Consider the following 18,177-nt stretch of genomic DNA (forward strand, 5'->3'; position numbering starts at 1 on the left):
AGACCAGGAAACTGTTTCCTGGTCCCCACTGGACAAAAGCACACACTAGCGGCTAAAGCACTCAGCCTCATGAAGACTGGAGCAGTTCTGGGCCTCCACTCAGGAAATATTAAAAATAAGGCAAACAGAGGGCTCAGGCTGTTCCCAGATGAGCTGGCAGCCACACTGTGGCTCAACTACCCCCAAACCCCTATTTAGGTGCCTGGGGTTGGCTTTATCTCATGGTGCAGATTGGAAGCATATTTACTTTACAACTGGGATGTCTAGTTCCATCAAATAACAAGCTTTAAAGAGCAAAGATCATGCAAATTGCTTTAAATCATTTCTAAAAGGATCAACTGATATCAAAGGACATAGTTGCTTTTCTCACGAGGTAAACAAGTTACTGCTGAAGTGGGGAAAACAGCACATTATCACTGCTGAGGTCTGTACCTTACTGCAACAACTCTAAAATCCCCTTTCCTCAGCTGAATCTCCTCATGATTCAAATACCAGACACCTAAGCAGTTAACATATGAGAGGGCTTGATGGTTTGGGCTAACTTTAAAATTTTATATGTCTATTTCTATTTATATATTACACCCTTTCATGCTAACTAAAAATTAGCTCATCTTCTGCAAACAGAAATCTCAGCTTGGCTTTCCTCTATACCAAACAATTTTTTTTCCAAGAGCTGCAAACAAATTTTAACAAAATAGTCCTGATATATATTCTGTATTACTTCCTAAATAAAATAAGAAACATTTGAAAAGTGTTCCCTGAATCTTCAGATCACTGCTTTTGAGAAGGATTTTCAATAAGACTAATAAATATGGCTGAAAGGGAGTGTTTTGATGCTACTGCCAATCTAACTAACAAGACCAAAACTAAGCAATATTGTAGCAGGCTACATGACTATTATCTGAATGTAACTCCATAATTTAAATATTTTAGAAGGATAGTTATACAGTGAGGCATATTATTTTTAGAGCAAAGGATCCTTCTTTGCTTTAGCTGTATAGCCATTTATTATGACAGACTTGCCATGAGCTAGAAGGATTAATCCCTTAATCTCTTTTATTTAGCTAGAAAAGTCTGCAAAGCCTAGAATAGTTTTCCATTGGCTCGCTTTTTTGGATCAAAACTCAGCTGCAGGTTTAGTAAAGTCATCCTTCAACTTCCTGTTGTAATGCTTTTGTACTGCATTTTCACAGTACCTAGAACTGACATGCTGCCCAAGACATCCGAGTTGAATCTGTGTTCTTTCTCTGTCTCAACAGCTACCTTTTCCTCATACTCCCCACCACCATATTTCTTAAGATACCTGCACAATCTTAGAAGCAGGACTTAGCAAATAACAGCTCTTTTAAAACCATTAAAGATTAGCTCAAGTAGTCATTGTATTTGCAGACAAAGTCAATAGTGAAAGTTGACTCAAAAAAGCCTTTTTTTTTTTTTTTGAAAGGAAAACTTCTATGTAGGAAATTACATGGACACACAGGTTCAAACATCAGTCTAATTTCAAAGAAAACTACAAGCTGAGACACAAGAAGGGTCCTGAATACATTTCAGCTTGCTGACAATAAACCTACGTGATCAATTTGTTCTGCTTGTCAAGTTTTACCTTTTCAGTCATGTGATCATATCTGTCCTTTTTGCCTTTGAAGTCTTCATTAACATCTAATGTTAAAATAGGTATTTCCTGGAGGTATTCAAAATCAGTTCTACATTGGAATAGGAGCAAATAAAGAAATATTACTAATGGCAAACAAGCATACATCCTGAAATTCTCTATCAGAGTATTCATTGTTAAGATTCCCACAAGAAGTGCAAATTTAAAATACAGGCATGAATTCTGAATACAAGAATTAACGAAAGAAGTTTAAATTTACAGTGAAGCTTCTAGGATATACTGTTGATTCTTGAGCATGCTGTTCCCCCCGCACCTGATGTTCACCTCAACTGTGTTTTGCAAGATATGTTTAATCGAATCATCTGGAGCTCAGAGTTCTAGGTGAAGAGAACTCAAATCACATTGCATGTCCTAGCAATACTTAACATCCCGTTACCCCAAGACTGCTACGGAAGTTTAGATAGAAATCTTCCTGTGGTATAACTTTGCATTTCAAAAGAAAAGCTGGCGTTTCACTAGTGGGAAAAGTATTAAGAAACACCCCTACAAAGATTTACCCATCTTAGAGCGATCACTAAACAAATCCTACCGCAATGTTCTATGCTGAAGCCAACTTTCGTGTTTGTAGTGAAGCTTCTCCAGATATTCAATGGGAATTTCTTGCTCTTCATCTCTTCCACGCAAGTAAATCCTATTTAAGCATTTCTAAAGACAAAAGATTAAAAAAAAAATACATGGATTGGTTGCATTTGCAGAAGTAAAGAGGAAGCCTAGTCTGCCAAAGTTTTTTTGCCAACCTCTCCTACTAGGCTAAATATGCCACCCTTTGCCTAAGATGAATATGCAAATTGCTAACTAAGTTTAGGAGCATGGAAACCTTACTCCATGTCCAGCTGACATAGCCTACTGACTACATCTTTCCTACTGAAAGGAAGGCAGGACCAAAAAAAAGTCATTATTTCTCCACTACAAGAAAAGGTCTCAAATAAGCTTTTAATAAAAAGAAGGGAGACCAGCATATTGCACAAAAAGAGCACAGAAATACCGGTATGACGTTATGGACAATCATTTCAAAATCTCATTTGGTATTTACAGCTTTAAGAAGTCCAGTTTTAGAATGTAATCATTCACTACAAGCCTGAACAGATCAAAAGCCTTAACAACAAGGCAATCTCAACTGTTTTATTTTGCAATTTAGATAGGTATTCTTGACATCGGGGGCGGGGGGAGGGGAAGGACGCACAACAGTGAGCCTAGTAAAGAAGTCTTCCCAGTAACTCCAGTAACTCCAGCAACTCCAGCATACTACATCAGGGAGCAACATTTTTATTTGCAACAATATTATTTGCAACAATAAAAAGAGTTTAAAAAAAAAGTAGGGAAGTACGTAAGTGACCTCTAAGTTAGTTACTACAATTAGAGTTCTTTCAAAATCTTATTTTTTTCTCTTGTGCCTTTAAGTTTCATCCTCAAGAGAGATACTTATTATGTTGTTATTGTGTTCTAAATACATTAGATGCCCAAACATCAAAGTGTTGTGCTAAAGCACCACATATAGCAAGTGCATTCATATGGCTTAGCTCCCTTGTCCCACATGAAAGCACTTTTTTCCCCTGCCAATCACCTGTGGCATTAACTATAAAATATTATATTTATCATGGCAATGTTCCTATAGCTACTTATACTTTTCACTTGCTTTTACTACCAATGTTATTTTCTTGTTTGTTTTGTCATTTAGACATGCCACTTCCATAATCTGGAAACCATTATCACATTTTCCTAATGGACACAAATATATCATATGTTGCTAGGACAAAAGTACCAAGCAAGCATAACATAAACATAAGGGTAAGTGTATGGCAAACACACACATAGATCTGGGATGGCGTAACTCCAGATGGCAAACATTAATGTCAACAACAACAACAACAGAAGGGATGTATGTACAACTACACAGGCTGTAACATTTGCAAAGAACATTCTTATTCTAAGTGTTTCCAGACTGTTAGTATTAATTCAAGCATTATAATCTGTAGGGGAATATTACAATCTGAATTGAACTCTAAACATTAGGGCTGTTACGATGAGAGGTGAGGCTAGCTCAAGGTTTTGAAAATAAATGTGCTTAGAGTTTACTTCACCTTGAAGTTAACTTCAAGGTTACTCTCTCAACTGCTTCCTGGCCTGTTCCAGACATTCAAAACAATCCCTGAAACAAAGATACAATGAGATCTGCTAATATGAGAAAAGCAGCTTCCCATAGCTCTAAAACTAACCGCCTCCCAGAATTCAGAAACAGATTAGATGGGTAAAATCATGTACAGACAGGTGACAGAGCTCAAAAGAGCAGATAGAGTCCCATTACTAAAGTTCACAGAAAGCTGTCAGGCTAATACGTCATCATGTCTTAGCATATTTCAGCAGGATTTTTTTTTTCTACCCTCATAAAAATACTAGTTACTCACCATTCTCTCCATTACTGCTGAAACGAGGAAAAAGACAGTTCATCACAACTGCAGTTAAGTGGTAGCAGCAAAGGGCTAGTATTTTAGATGCAAAAGGCTACTGCAGAGCCCAAAACAGAACTGTTTGGGCTTATCAGAGATGCTTAGAGGCATAGTATTCCTTCCTCATAAAAAAGGCCTAGAAGTACATCTAAAAACTGTAATTTTTTTTTAAAACTATACATACTGTGGGAACATAGACAAAAACAAATTTTTACAGACAAGATATAGAGCACATACTCCCATTCTGTAGGTGGTCATAAATTTTTATTCCTCACCTCAGGAGTAGCTCTGAGATAAATGATCCCATCCAGCGCTAGGCTTTGGCCGAACTGCTTATTCATCCAATCATGCCAGTCTTGGTAAATAGTCCATTCAGTCTCATTCATACAATCAGACTCGTATAAGTTAGCTGCAAAGATGTATCTGTGAACAGGAAATACTTTCCTGAGCAAAGAAAAGCTTGAATAAGGTTGTCACTTTGTTTGTATCAAGTACTCAGCAGGAGCTAAGAACATTAGCTGAGCACAGTAGTTTTGAAACTTCTTTGAGGTACGTTTGGATTGGAAGAAAAACAGTTAGTATCCTTACCCTGTAACTATTTCTATTGCAGTTGCCCATAGAATTGTCTACAAAGAGCAGTAACATTCACAGTTCAGGTATCTGTTCAGGAAAAATCTACAGGCCACTTAAACACTTGACCTCTTCACTGAAACACTCGGGTAACTTATTTACAATATACTGGAACACAGTAAGTCCTCAAAAATTATGACGGTATTCAATGGTGAAGTCTAACCTTGTGAAACCAGAAACTGATAGGTATGGCAATATGAAATAGCTAGAGTTGTTTCAAAGAGCATGAAAGAAAACAAGAATAAATGGCAGATTAAGAGACGGTTCTTCTCAATGCCTGCTTCCCCTCTTTTCTTTAGAGGGTAAGATTAGCACTCAAAACACAAGAAACCCACTCAAAGAAGAAGAAATTACACATAATTAATCAAGTTTATACAACAAATTTATATATCTTCCAACCTGTAATATTACTTCACTATCAACACCATTGAAAGAAAGCTAACAAGCCATTTATTGATACTCTTGTGAATCACCAGTGTCAAAACTATAACCAAAGCAGTCACAAAAACTCATGCACACTCTCCTTTTTATTTATGTATTTATTTCTGTGTTTTACTTGGGAAGAATTTACTCTTCACTTGAACGACTGCAAGTCCAACATACCTGTCACTATAGACAGATCGCTCAAAGAAGACCACAGGATTCTCTGCCTCTCGGAGTTTCCCGTCAAGGGATCTGAGCTGAGCCCGGATCCTGCTGAGGCATGCGTACGTCTGGAAAGTGAAAGACCACCGCTCTGGTTTCTCATACATCATCCGAAGCACATTTCCACCACTTTTCTGTGACGTAGTCAGCTCCTGTTTTTAAACAAATATAGCGGCCCTTTGAGTAGGTAAGGGTAGGATATTAAACTAAGGCAGAATTGCTCTACTGCATTAAAGCTGTTCAGCCTTTATTTTAGATTTAGAGTTGTGTCATTTTACCTTTCAAACCTATCTATATAGAAAACAGAAACGTAAGCAATGTTATTCCTGCTACCACACTGAGCTGAACAAACACAGAAGTATCAAGAAACTTTGATCGCTGCTTACAAACTTAACTAAAAGAATGATATCCTATCAGGACAAGAAGTCAGCAACATGCTAGCAAATTCATGCTGCTTTTACTTTGACAAATGTGAGTTTAACTTTGAAGATCAGCTAGTTTAGTACTTCCCTCTATTAATTACAGTTCATATGACAACAGCTGTTGATATAACATCGTAGCAGATTTTTATGCTCTCATCTTACCTAGAAGGTGGAGAATACATTCCAGGCCAAAGACCTCCTTCAGCCCACAAAGTACTGCTGGAACACTTTGAGGTAGCCAGGAAAGCTCAAACAGAACCTAACTTCCAGAGAACCGTTTCGTGCACTTGTCAGGGACAGGTGCTGTGCCTCAGTTTTACTAGAAAACATAGCCTATCAAAGACAATTGCTTCTGCTGAATCTTTTTGCTACATTATCTATAATTTTTTGAAAATATCTCAGTACTTGGTCTTGGTATTAGCATTTAACTCCCAGGAGTTTTTTAGCTATACCTAGCTATGGTTAGCTATACCAGTAAACTAAAGATGCCAAACACCATGCTTTGGCACTGAGGCCAGCTCGCACACAGGAGCCCATATCCACAACATTAAACTCTCTTACCTTCCAAAAGGAAGTAGCTGCATTCAAACACCTGCTGGGCACCATCCCTTGGCTACCCTACTGCCCGAACCATGCCAAAGAGCTGCTGGAAAAGTGCTAATGGCACAAGCCAAAAGCCTGCCAAGGACGGCTGTAACAATTTAACAGGAGACGTGGCCTAGTTCCACTGTCCAGGACATGCCCTCACTCTATAATCAACCAGAATAGATATAACCTCAGTGACATTTCACAGGTCAAAAGTCCCTCTATGTATCAGTTTCATCACCGAAAAATAAAAAGATATTATAATCTTTTCCAGAGGACGAGTCTATATCATTGATTAACGCTGTATTAAAAAGTCTGATATCAAGTCACTTGAATTATTTCAGGTAACAATACAGCTTTCATCAGAACTAATAACTGTAAAACTAATAAGCCACACCTCTGTTTGAAAACACATACACAAAGATAAATTTTGAATGTATTTCCTTTATTTTGTGCTGTAGCACAAGGAAAAGACAACAAAGTTTAAAAAAGATGGAAAGGTGAAACTACGTCTTTTGGTATGAAGCTACATAAAAAACAACAACCAAGACATTGATTGCTGATCATTTTTCTTTGGAAAGGGAAGGAAGAAGGGGAAAAAGGGAGGAAAACAGGGAAAATGCCTATTGTTTAGGCTGTTTCTTACTAGAAACATAACTGGTGTTCAGTACTGTGTTGCTCCAAAGCAGCTGCCACTGTTACTGCATGAATTACACTGCAAATACCAAGGAGAACATTACAAACTATTGACAATGCAAGCAACACTGTAAGAGCTTTCTATGGACACAGGCGCAAACAACTTAACATGTTATCTAATCTTTACTAGAGGAACCTTTGTTTTAATGTTTCCCAACTAATTTTAGGAATCATATATAATGCCATAATTCTGCAAACCAGCCAAAGCAAACGGAGAAAAGAGAATTTAATAGGTCCAGTTTCAGAAATGATTATGAAGGATGTGAAACAATATCTAAATTACAAAATCTTTAACAGACTTGAACTTCAAGTTGAACTAGCTTGCCAGTTATTTCCTTAAAGAAAAGATTTTCATCTGGTTTTGTATTTGAACTTGCTTCACTACCCCCCCCCCCCCAAAAAAAAAAACACCCAGACAGCTCACCACGGCGCCTCACCGCTCAGCAGCGCAAACCCTTGACAACGCACCCTCCCCCCCCCCCCCCCAAAAAAAAAACACCCTACTAGAACTCTCTAGTTCAGAACAAGAATAACTGAGGGGAAGTACATGTCGTAAACAATTTAGCAGTAGTTCATTATTTCCTAAACATTTTCGAGGACACCTTCCAGGACACCTGGACAACCCCCTGCTTTCACCTGGTTAGTTCACATATGCTAAAAGTAACTTCTGCCTAACGTTTTTCCATCCCTTGCTTTTATTAGTAAAGAGCAGGCTTTCATCACTTTTACAATTTACATCCCGATGTTTAATGACATCTGTTCTATAATACATCTTGTAGGCTAGAAGGTCTGACAATAAACCATTTGAACATCACAAGCCTACCTATTCAAAAATCACTATTTGCAAATACAATGGGAAGTCCAATAACACAATGAGAATCAGTGAAGTGGTTGCTACCAAATATGTTTTAAGATACTTACTTTATCAGATATATCAGTCTTCTGAAATTAGAAGAGTATTTAACCAGTTAAAAAGTTTCACCTTAGTTTCTTTTATCGTACCTCACCATCCTCTTCAGCATTTTGTTGAACATTGCACCATCTTGCTACAGGCTCAGGAACAACTTCCCATTCTTCATCAGCTTGTTTGAGAATATTCACAAATGTTGATTTCCCTGCAGCTGCAGAAAAAACATGCAGGAACAATGGCAGTCAAAAAACACTGATACTGTCATTCTTTAACTATTAAACAAATTTGTTTTCAGGACCCATAAATTACAGTCTCCCACACCGATGTACCTTTGGCTTTATGGAAAGCATCAATCACAGACCATAGTGTACCCCACATCATCACGGAATAAAGCCAGAGAATTTTTTTTTTTTTTTTTTTTAGAAAAACATACCATACCAACACAAAATTTAACAAAAGTCAAAAATGACAGCAAGATTCAGTTCAGATCAATTACCTAAATTCTAGAAAGTTATATGTGCAATTAGAGCACCCAATCTTAATTTTTTATATATACTTAGAGGCCCAGTCTCAGTCCTGAAATTGTTCCAGCCTTCATATGTTACTACAGGCAAAAAAGAGCTTTTAAGAAACGTAAAACAAAAGTGATGATTTTTCTAATGAAGACCTAGACTTGCCCTACTAGTCACTTCCCACAGCACAGAAGAGATTTGTTGGCCACCAGCTGAAACAATGCTCAGGAAATTAAAAGAGATTTAAAGCTCAGAGAGGCTAAGCAGTTAGTTATCAATTGCCAGACCACATATCAGTGGAGAAACAGAAACCCTTGCAACTCCTGCCCTCAATTTTTATGAGTAGTCTGTTGCCTAAAATGTATGGCTCATTATTAATAGTCCATTACACCCCTGCTCTTCACAACAGCTGGACAGGCTCCTCTTCTTTACTGAGAGGAGTACTGAACATTACAAGTTTGACTTGATAGTCTGCATTTAAGCAGGCATTCACAATAAATAAAAGTAGCTGTAGGAGAAGTCTTATCCAGGAGCTGAGTATGTTTTAAGAAGATGTGAATAAGTTAAAATTTCCATTTCATACTTTTAAAAGCATTAATTCTTACGGCTTTACAGCAACGTTTCTGACGTTATTTCTCGGCTTGTTTGCACCACACAACTTGCCTAGCTAATTTATATTTTCTAACCTGACTAGTCTATTTGGCCCTCTCCCCGACCCCCACGAACACCCCAGGCCCATGGGGGAAAAGATAAATAAACAAATAAATAAAAGGGGAGGAGGGCCCTGCTTGTCTGCCGGGAGAACAAGCTGCGGGGCGACCCCGGTAAGGCGACGGGGCCGGCACCGCGGTGGGCCCAACTCACCGATGTTGCCCTCGACAGCTATCTTCTTGATGCTGCCCTCCAGCCTGCCGCGCTTGGGAGGAGTGGCCATGGAGGCGCAGAGCCGCTCTCTGCGTATGTCTCGAGGAACGGGGACGCTGCCGCCTCAGCGCGAGCCGTAACGGCCGTAACGGAAATAACCGTCGCCTCTTCCGCCGCCGCGCTCGCGCCCAGCCCGGCGCCGCGTTCGAATTTGGCGCGCGGAGGGACAGGACGGTGCCCTGACGTCACCGGCAGCGCCGGGGTGCTTAGCCCGCGGCGCCTTCTACGGGTGGCCGCGAGGGCCAAAAACTGGTGTAAGGGGGCTTGGCGAGGGAGCGAGCGGGCGCGAAACGCGCTCGGACAGCCGGCAAGAAGCGAAAGGACGCTCGGCCGATTTCAGCGCTACGGATCAAGGGAGAGTTGCAGAAGGCAAAGCACATCGATCGCTCCGCGCGCTGAGCGCCGCCGGGGCCACACGTGCGACGAGTTTTTCGGTTCTCAGCGCTGAAGGGGCAGGCACAGCAGCGGTGCCGTCGCCAGTCATCGCCGCGAGCATTGCCCCCTTTTCTGCCACCCTACAGCATTTGGCTGCTCGGCGAAATGCATAAGCTTCCCTCTACCTTCTTCATCAAATAGCAAGAAGACAGCAGCAAGAGGGCCTTGACCTTTTTCCACTGCCTGTTTATTGCTTCAGCAAGCAAGGGGTGTCACAACAGTCATTCAGGCGACCACGGAGGATAAAGAGTTCACTGTACATTTAAATATAGGGGATCATTGAAATATGCATGTACAAAAACAAAGCGGAGCCAGATTGGACAAAATAACGTATACCTGTCTATTCAGAAAAGACCCATTCCTGCATCGTCACAGGATCTAACCCAAAGCTCCACCCCAAGGGCCCTCCCCAGGACTTGGTGTGTTATCTCCTACTACCCCAACTCCCTTGTCCATGCCAGCAACCCAGACCGGTCAAAACTGAAGGAAGAGGAGGGGAACGAGGTGACTTGGCTAAATAGGCTGGAGCCTGTTGTCACCCAGTGCTGAAACCCTGTGAGGCCAAATCCTGTCTTACTCCAACTCCCACCTCCCTCGCACTGCCTCGCAGAAAATAAGCAGCCACTGGGCTTTGGGAGAGCAGAGGCCCCTTGGGTATGGGATATCTGTCTAGGTGGATTACAACAGAAATCCAGATTATAATTGCCAGTGCTAAATTCTCTCATCCATATGCTTCAGCAGATGAAAAATTAGAGTTTCAAAAATACTTTTACAGGCCTGACAAACACTAATTGTGCCCAGCAACCTCCTTGTACCTTGGGGGCCCATCTGACAGTTTCAGAAAGAGGAACAGAGGAGGCTGTGAGGCATTTGCACCTTTCACAAAAAACAACCACTACCAGCACACGCTTCCCCTAGCAGTGCAGAAGAGGTTACCAAAAGGCAAGCAGTGAATATCATTTCTTTATGCCTGGACAATCAGAGATGTCAAAGTTTCTAGCAGCGGGCAGCAGCAGTTCTGCACTCTGAAAGCACAGCAGTGAGTCTTGCCAAATTTCTACAGGACAAAATTAAAGCATGACCAAGGCTGTATATAGCTCACTGAAAGGAGCCAATATGCAACCACGCAAATTAAAAACCTTCCAGAAATATCCTAAAAATGAAACATAAATTGGATTTAAAGGCAATTAAAGAAACTTGTTTAGAGGGTTACTGCTGAAAACGTTACAATCCTTAAAAGGGCCATCCATTTCTTCTTTGAAAATGTGTTTCCCAGTAATAGCATCGAAGCATCAAATCATTTTGGTCCATGAAGGTCCAAGTTAAACTGAGAAAAAAATCTTCACATCCATGAAACGTGTTACAGACAACAAGGCAGTCATGACCAACACACACCCTTAACAGTGCACCAAAATTCGACATAGGAGCAGCTTTGGTTACTACAGGAACTATACCAGCCACCATTTGTGGCTGGGCACCTGCTCCAAGGCACACAGAAACGTCTAACACACAACATGCAAACCACTTACAGTTCCTTACTATATTTTTAAGGTTATGGTATGTGATTTAAGTTACATGTAAAGTGCTTGCAGCCACAAGCACCGTCCTAGAACTCTTTTTGCATGCTCACTGTATCAAATGTACAAAATACATGAGTATTTGCGGACACAGATAACAGGCAGACCACACCACTTCTCATCGGAAGGTGAAAGCCCCTTTCCAACTGCAAGAAAAGGATGACTTCCCACCCAAACCGCGTCCTGAGGAGTTCACGATGCGGCCAGAGCCACCGAAGGGCAGCAGGAAGGAAGTGCTCGCAGAGGGGCAGATGGGGAAGGGAAGGGAAGAAAACTCCCGGGAGCCGGAGTACTCCGGAGGTCAGGGTCGCGGGGGGCTTTTAAAAGAAAAAGACATCTGTGCCGCTGAGCGGCGCCGAAAGGAGAGTGTGTGCTTTGTGTGAGGCTGGGGACCTGCTACAGCAGAGCGCTGAGGGCACGGTGCACCATCGTCGTCGCAGCAAAGCTTTCAAAATAACCCCGGACAGAGAGATGCTGACATTCAGCTAACGCGACACTTAACTTTCTATCGGAAATCCCGGACCGAGCTCCATTTGTATTTTGTACATTCAGGGCATCAAACGAGGAAATAAAAAGGGTATCAGGTTGTTTTATTGCTATTGTGTCTGCCTGCAATACAAATATTCACAAATCCAGACAAGGCATTTACAAAAATCTAATTTGTATGTGTAATGTTCATATGTGTACAATATACAGAAAAAAAATCTATCTACAAATAGAAGATAATTTAGAAACAAGTTCAAGAAGGAAAAAAAAAGGACAATCATGGTCAAACATAGCTATTTATTTTTTTCCTTATAAACAGCCTTCAGTTTCTTATTGAAAAAAACCTAGAATTTAAATATTTTGTCCCATCACATACAACAATCTGTATACATTATTTACATCTCTCAAATAAACATGTTGCAGATTTTCAGACATTCAACTTTTTTTCTTTTTTTTTTTTTTTAAATCAAAAGCTGTTTTGATTTAAAACTAAAATATCAATCAGTGACTACAAACTGAAGCAATATTGGCACAGTTAGCTTACAGTAAGGGTTCTCATCTTGCATTTCATATTTTACACCTTATTTTCTCCCATCTGTTTTAAGCTTCCAAAGGAGGAGGAAAGGTTAGTGTTGCTTTTATAGTATCTCTTTTGCCTTTAGAAATGGCCTTTTATTCAAACTTCATTCACTGTTACTGCATATCAAGGTATGTGCTTCTGCGATATTAAGCAACACAATTTCAGCATACAGAAGTAGTAAAACAGCAGTGAAAATAAGTGTTCCCTCCGCGACATGTCTCTGAAAAATGTCAGAAGTTGCAAACGTACAAAAATAATGAGTATAGTTTAGTGGCTATAAAAATTAATTTCCCCTAAAAATACAATATTCTATGAACAATTTAGGGAGTTTGTTCCTAAAAACAAAAATGTAATTTGATATTTAACTACACTGCAATCTTAACCTGGTAAGAGGAAATTATAAGACAAGCAGAAAAATAAAAGGTTTAACACTTAGAATGACCAACGTTAGTCTCATCTTAAAAGGTAAAACATCCAGGAAAAGACGACAGGCAATTGTAAAACTGCCAGTGGTTTAGTAGTGCAGTTCGGAAAATCCTGACTGATACTAGCAATGAAGGAAACAAGATTCAGAATACCAGTGAGTTGTGTAATTAAAGAAAAGCAAGGAGTCTGTATTCACGCTGCAGCTTTTTAAAGTCCAACTAAGAGTGTTTTATATACAGTAATATAGCACTCTGGCAGGTAGGAAGAAGGAGAGGCTGGCAAGAAGAAAAAACCTACCCTAAAGGATGTGTTTTTTAATAAAATTGTGTGTGGCATTCAAGAGAGTGGGAATGAGAAACAGAAAAGAACAATGTGAAAGGTAAGTCAAGTCAATAGCAGCAAATAGGTATCTTACCTGTTAAACGAGTGTCAGGGAGATTGGGAGAGTGTTCAGTTCCTAAATACTGAATAAGGACAGTGCTTGTCTATCTTGGATCTTAAAGTAAAAGCAAAAGTTCAAAATTCTACATTGCATAGTAAGCAGTAAAAGAAACTCGATACTTGCAGACGGGCTATCTGCCCCTTGAAAATTGTTTTCTCCCTCATCTACCATTCAGCTATCTGCAAGAGCAGAACGTGGCTTTTTCTTCCCCCCCCCCCCCCCNTTGCACAATTAACTTGGATCCCTGACTTGAATAAGAACTTCTCGAAAACCAGTTACAATTTCTGTGAGCGGAATTTTTCCGCACAATCTAAACAGTGTCAACACTGGCAAAGATGGCAGAACTTGAGTAATTTAACAGCGTTTGCCCTATCCTGTCTCGAGGTAGGCAACCTCCTGAAGTTACCACCCAAGTCACAGACACGGTCAAATACGGTGGTAGCTGAAAAACACCCCAAACCACAGAACTTAAAGACCCCATGACACTGGAAGGCCGTAACCAGCACTGATAGCCCAGCCTGGTTTTAAACCTCACCAGCATGTTCTGCTCCTGCCGACTATGCAGACACAAGCTTTTGTATCACAGAGCTCATGACATGTAACAGAGGGTCCCTTTAACACAGGCCTGGAGCAGCGAGGCTTCTGTTCACAGGTTATTTCCCTGGGGTTTACTGGGGGAGGGGGGAGGTCCTCCCCACACCACTCTCCCTCCAGCAAATGCACTGTTTTATAAACACATTCACTAGATCCAGATTCAGTTTGTAAAAACGTGGCAACTTTTGTTTAGTACTTCGATGTGCCCTTACTTCAAAAGTGTAAACACACGCGAACTTCTGGTCCCACATCTTTTTGAAGGAAAAAAAAAAAAATTAAAAGCTGCAAATATAAAGAGCACAGGGATACTGAATCTCAAACACTGCATACATATCTTCCATGTTGTTATTTTCAAGTGTCTAGTTAAACAATGTGTTCATACAGCTGTCAGGCAAATCACGATCTCCAAGCTTTTATTACATGTCTAGAAACTATTTGGTAAAAATGTTTTCTACCACCAGATTCTAAACACAAAAAATACACTACCCATGTAAGACTCATCTTTTACACAATACATTCTAATTTGAACTGCAGCAGATGCCTTTGAATTTCTAGAGCTGGCTGAAAAAAAAAAAAAAAAAAAAAAAACACAAACAGAGGAGAGGAGAGGAGAGGTATGAGAACAGCCAATGCACTGATACCATAGCAAATCCTCACTTTTAAATCTTCTTCTTTTGAATACTCACTGGTACATGGCACCAAACCAACCAGACCACTTCAGCTCTAATGGAGGATATCTCCTATTTAGCACCTTGGCGCAGACTTACACCACTCTCGCTCTCACGCCTTGTTGCAGCACAGTAACATGAGCTAGCTCTACAGCTGGTTAAAACGTTCTTCTCCAGTAAGCACACTCAGCACACACAGTCCCCTGAGCAGCACTGAATCAACTCAGCAAAAGAGTTTTTATTGGATATGAAGGTTAACAGCATTTTTAATACCTAACTGCGTCTGCAGCACTACCATGCCTCTGTACCTGGAAGCTTATCAAACATTTCTCAGGTATGAAGTATGCATAAAAGCTCCTGTGTGCAAGATCAGGTTCTTAAATTCAGCTTCCTGCCTAGCTGAAGTCTGTTTAAAATAGTGCAGTTCAAATTCAGGAGCTAAGCTGCTTTTGCATAGTCAGATGGATGTTATCCACTCCTGCAGTTCTGAAAGGACATTTGTCTCCAACATTATTTAGCCCTGAACTAAAAGAGTCCTCCAACCCTCTGCCCAGAGCTAGCATTACTATTCTGCAATCGCAAAACTAGGCTTACCTAGTCACATCCAGACCAGATGTCAGGCTTGCTACTCAGTTAAAAAAAATCCTGAAGTTGCAAATAAATGATGAATAATGCACACGGTCCCTACAGGTACTGACTTCCCAGTTGTCTTGGTTAACATATCAAAGCACATAAAAAGGGTGGTGTGTGCAAGAGGAACTCTTCTTCTCCAGCTATTAAGCAGGATAGGAATGGTACCTACTCAATCCCATATTGGGATATTCTGCTCATGGGAGCTAGTTTCTTCTTTATCACCATATTACTCAATTCCTGTCAGCAGCATTTAGATGTTACACTGCTGACTGACTCCTCCATTGGCCAGCAAAACTTCCAAGGGAATTTAAGTGTTTGTCAGCCCAGAGAGTGTATGTCCTACAAATAGTAGGACTAACAAAAGCATTGGGGTGAGTACCACGGTCTTAGGTGACTTGCCAAAGTAATGGAAAGGTGTTTGTGCTTCTTGTTTGCTTTTGTCTTTAGCCTTCTTATGGCTTGCACATTTTTTCCCACCCCCTGACTCCCTAAAGAGATAACAGATATTGGGTATCTCCCCTCTTTTCCTCTCACATGTGCATACACGAGGGAGAGTCAAGATCCTTACCAGATGAGAAGGGCTAAGACTTTACTCTGACTTTTTAAAACTGGAAGCTTGTTAAAACTTTTGAGGGAAAGCAGTCTTTGCATTGTAAGTTTGACCCACCTGGTCCTTCTCATTTGGACTGTGGACCATTCTCTAGTTCAATACTGGATTTTCACAACTGTGCTCAAGTCTGGTAAGAAACAAAGAGACAGAAGACGTAATAAACAATAAATCAACTGCTTCTGCTGCTGGACTAGGAAATTTAACTCAATGGAAGAATAATATTGTTCTTAAAGTAAGGTACAGATTATTTTGAAATAATAAATTTTAATTCAGAATATTGATTCTAGTCTCCAAAATTAACGTTTATCACTGGGTTTCTATATTGATTAGCTGGCTATACCAATGGTCACTTGCAAGTTTTGCAGGCTATTTGCACAGTATTTTATTTTTCACTCAATCTTAACATTTTCAGTCAAGCAGAGGTGCACAAAATGTAAGCTCAACTGTTCTCTCACATGCTAACCTTGGTTTCAACTGTAAATTTTTGAGGTTCAGGAGTCAATCTAGTGTGCATAGATCAGTTTATGTCTTCACATCATACAGACCTAAAAATGGTCATCTCGATCTAGCCAAGCCTGGCAACATTAACCATCTAGTGTATTTTAACTTGGCAATGAGCGATACCATTGGATAGCACATTACAAAACCTAATACAGATTTCTTTGACTCCAAAATACAACAGCTGTGACAAGATCCATAAATGAACAAGAGATAGTCATAGGGGTTTTGGCAAAGAGAAACCTGATTCCGATACAGCTGTAGCTAAGATTTTCAAGCCATAGTCTGTGATCACCCAGAAGTTAACTTGTCACAGACTTCCACTCTCCTCATTTCTGGTTTGAGGAAACACAGGACTAGAGAGGCAAAGAGACTACCTGAGGTGGGGGAAGGACCTATTTTGAGTATGTTTTCTCAGAAACAAAAGACACGCTTACCAAATGACAAACCACTAAAAATTCACCAGGATGCTCCTACTATTTTTCCCTGCTGTAGTTGCCTTGGAGATGGGCTGCAGTTTTAGATGGGAGAGAACACTACTGTGCTAACGTAAATCCAAAGCGGTCCATGAAAGCCAAAAGCGGCTTCCCTCCAAGATACATTTCCTACCACAGAAAACACTGGCCACCGGAGCTCCATCACAGAGTTGGGCTTTGTATTCCTAACTTACGAACATCATCTCACTAGCTATTTTTCAAGCCAGATCTTTCTTAGTATTACTCTAGTGTAGTTCTGACACTGAATATTTTCCCTAACTGTATTTGTGCAAACTGATGGTTCATTTGGCAAATGCTAGGAAACTTTACAAAAGTGACTGACCCAAGTTGATGCTTCCCTGTTAAAAAAATACGAGCAACTGTGAAATGCCAAAAACAGTGCAAAAGACAAATAACTGTTTGCTAAGCCCAGGCCCTCTGTAACTTTGACACCACCTTCATCATTTTCATTTGGTGACTAGAACTTCACCATCACTTTTCTCTTTAAGAAATACCTAGCTTTGAAAAATTCTATATTAATCTCTCTAAAAAAATAAGACAAATATTTGTATTAAAAGCTGGAGATCATTGATTTAAGTAAGTTATGGCTTTTTTTTGTGTAAGCATATATAAATTTTTCTAAAACAAGTATCAGTAAGTGTCCTGGGTATTAGTTCATATTTTCTGTTTCCAGCAATGTTCAGTATTGTATGTGCTTTGCACCTCAGAAGTGAGTCTGCCAAGGCACTTAGAGAATGTAAGCAAGTCTTTTAGGGACTTGATGAGAATGGGCTACCATTGACACAATACAGAACCCATCCACCAGCAGAGTCAATCCCCCAACCAAGCATGTTTCCTTTATAAACACTCAGCACCTGCTAAAAATCCACAATGAATAACAACAATCAAAAAAAAAGGCTATTTACTGCGTGTCACTAACAGACAAAAGATTTCCCCTAATAAAAACACAGAAAGTAGAGTTTGGCTGTCAGTAATAACAGCGCAAGTTTTTGTTTTGTCTTGTTTTTAAAAAACAAATGAACAAAAAACAAATACCACACGCTCGCTTAAAGAAACAAGTGACTTGAAGAAATCCTCTTCCTTTTATCTGTCCTTAGAGGTGAGTTTTTCAATCAATTCTTGAAGTGGTGCGAGTTCTCTTCTATCAATAAGGTTGAATTCCTGTAACAAGGATGAGGAGAAAGACATACATACACACAGTGTTTTATTTGTGCAACTCAAGTGAGAAGTCTTATTTAGATAGAAGTCAACTGGCAGTAAGCTCTTCAAGTCCAGGCTTAGCCACTAG

The 18,177-nt window shown here is 40.0% G+C and overlaps 2 protein-coding genes across 11 annotated transcripts in view; both read right to left on the minus strand.

The window, feature by feature from the left end:
* DCK (deoxycytidine kinase) overlaps positions 1–9,744 on the minus strand; it is a 32,405-nt gene extending 22,661 nt beyond the window's left edge. For all 10 annotated transcript variants that reach the window (XR_003257579.1, XR_003257575.1, XR_003257574.1 and 7 more), the window contains exons 1-6: positions 9,384–9,744; positions 8,100–8,218; positions 5,353–5,546; positions 4,395–4,542; positions 2,202–2,317; positions 1,604–1,703 (exon numbers count right to left, since the gene is read on the minus strand). Coding sequence is in view for 1 of the 10 variants with exons in the window: in XM_026090161.1 (XP_025945946.1) it covers positions 1,604–1,703; positions 2,202–2,317; positions 4,395–4,542; positions 5,353–5,546; positions 8,100–8,218; positions 9,384–9,453 (747 nt within the window). In the remaining 9 variants the exon portion in view is untranslated. The remainder of the gene's footprint in view (positions 1–1,603; positions 1,704–2,201; positions 2,318–4,394; positions 4,543–5,352; positions 5,547–8,099; positions 8,219–9,383) is intronic.
* Positions 9,745–12,026: 2,282 nt separating this feature from the next.
* MOB1B (MOB kinase activator 1B) overlaps positions 12,027–18,177 on the minus strand; it is a 41,545-nt gene continuing 35,394 nt past the window's right edge. The window contains exon 6 of the mRNA XM_026090118.1: positions 12,027–18,050. Coding sequence (XP_025945903.1) covers positions 17,973–18,050 — 78 coding nt within the window. The 3' untranslated portion in view covers positions 12,027–17,972. The remainder of the gene's footprint in view (positions 18,051–18,177) is intronic.

The sequence above is a fragment of the Apteryx rowi genome, unplaced genomic scaffold (assembly GCF_003343035.1).
Source record: "Apteryx rowi isolate R43461 unplaced genomic scaffold, aptRow1 scaffold_85, whole genome shotgun sequence".
NCBI lineage: Eukaryota > Metazoa > Chordata > Aves > Apterygiformes > Apterygidae > Apteryx > Apteryx rowi.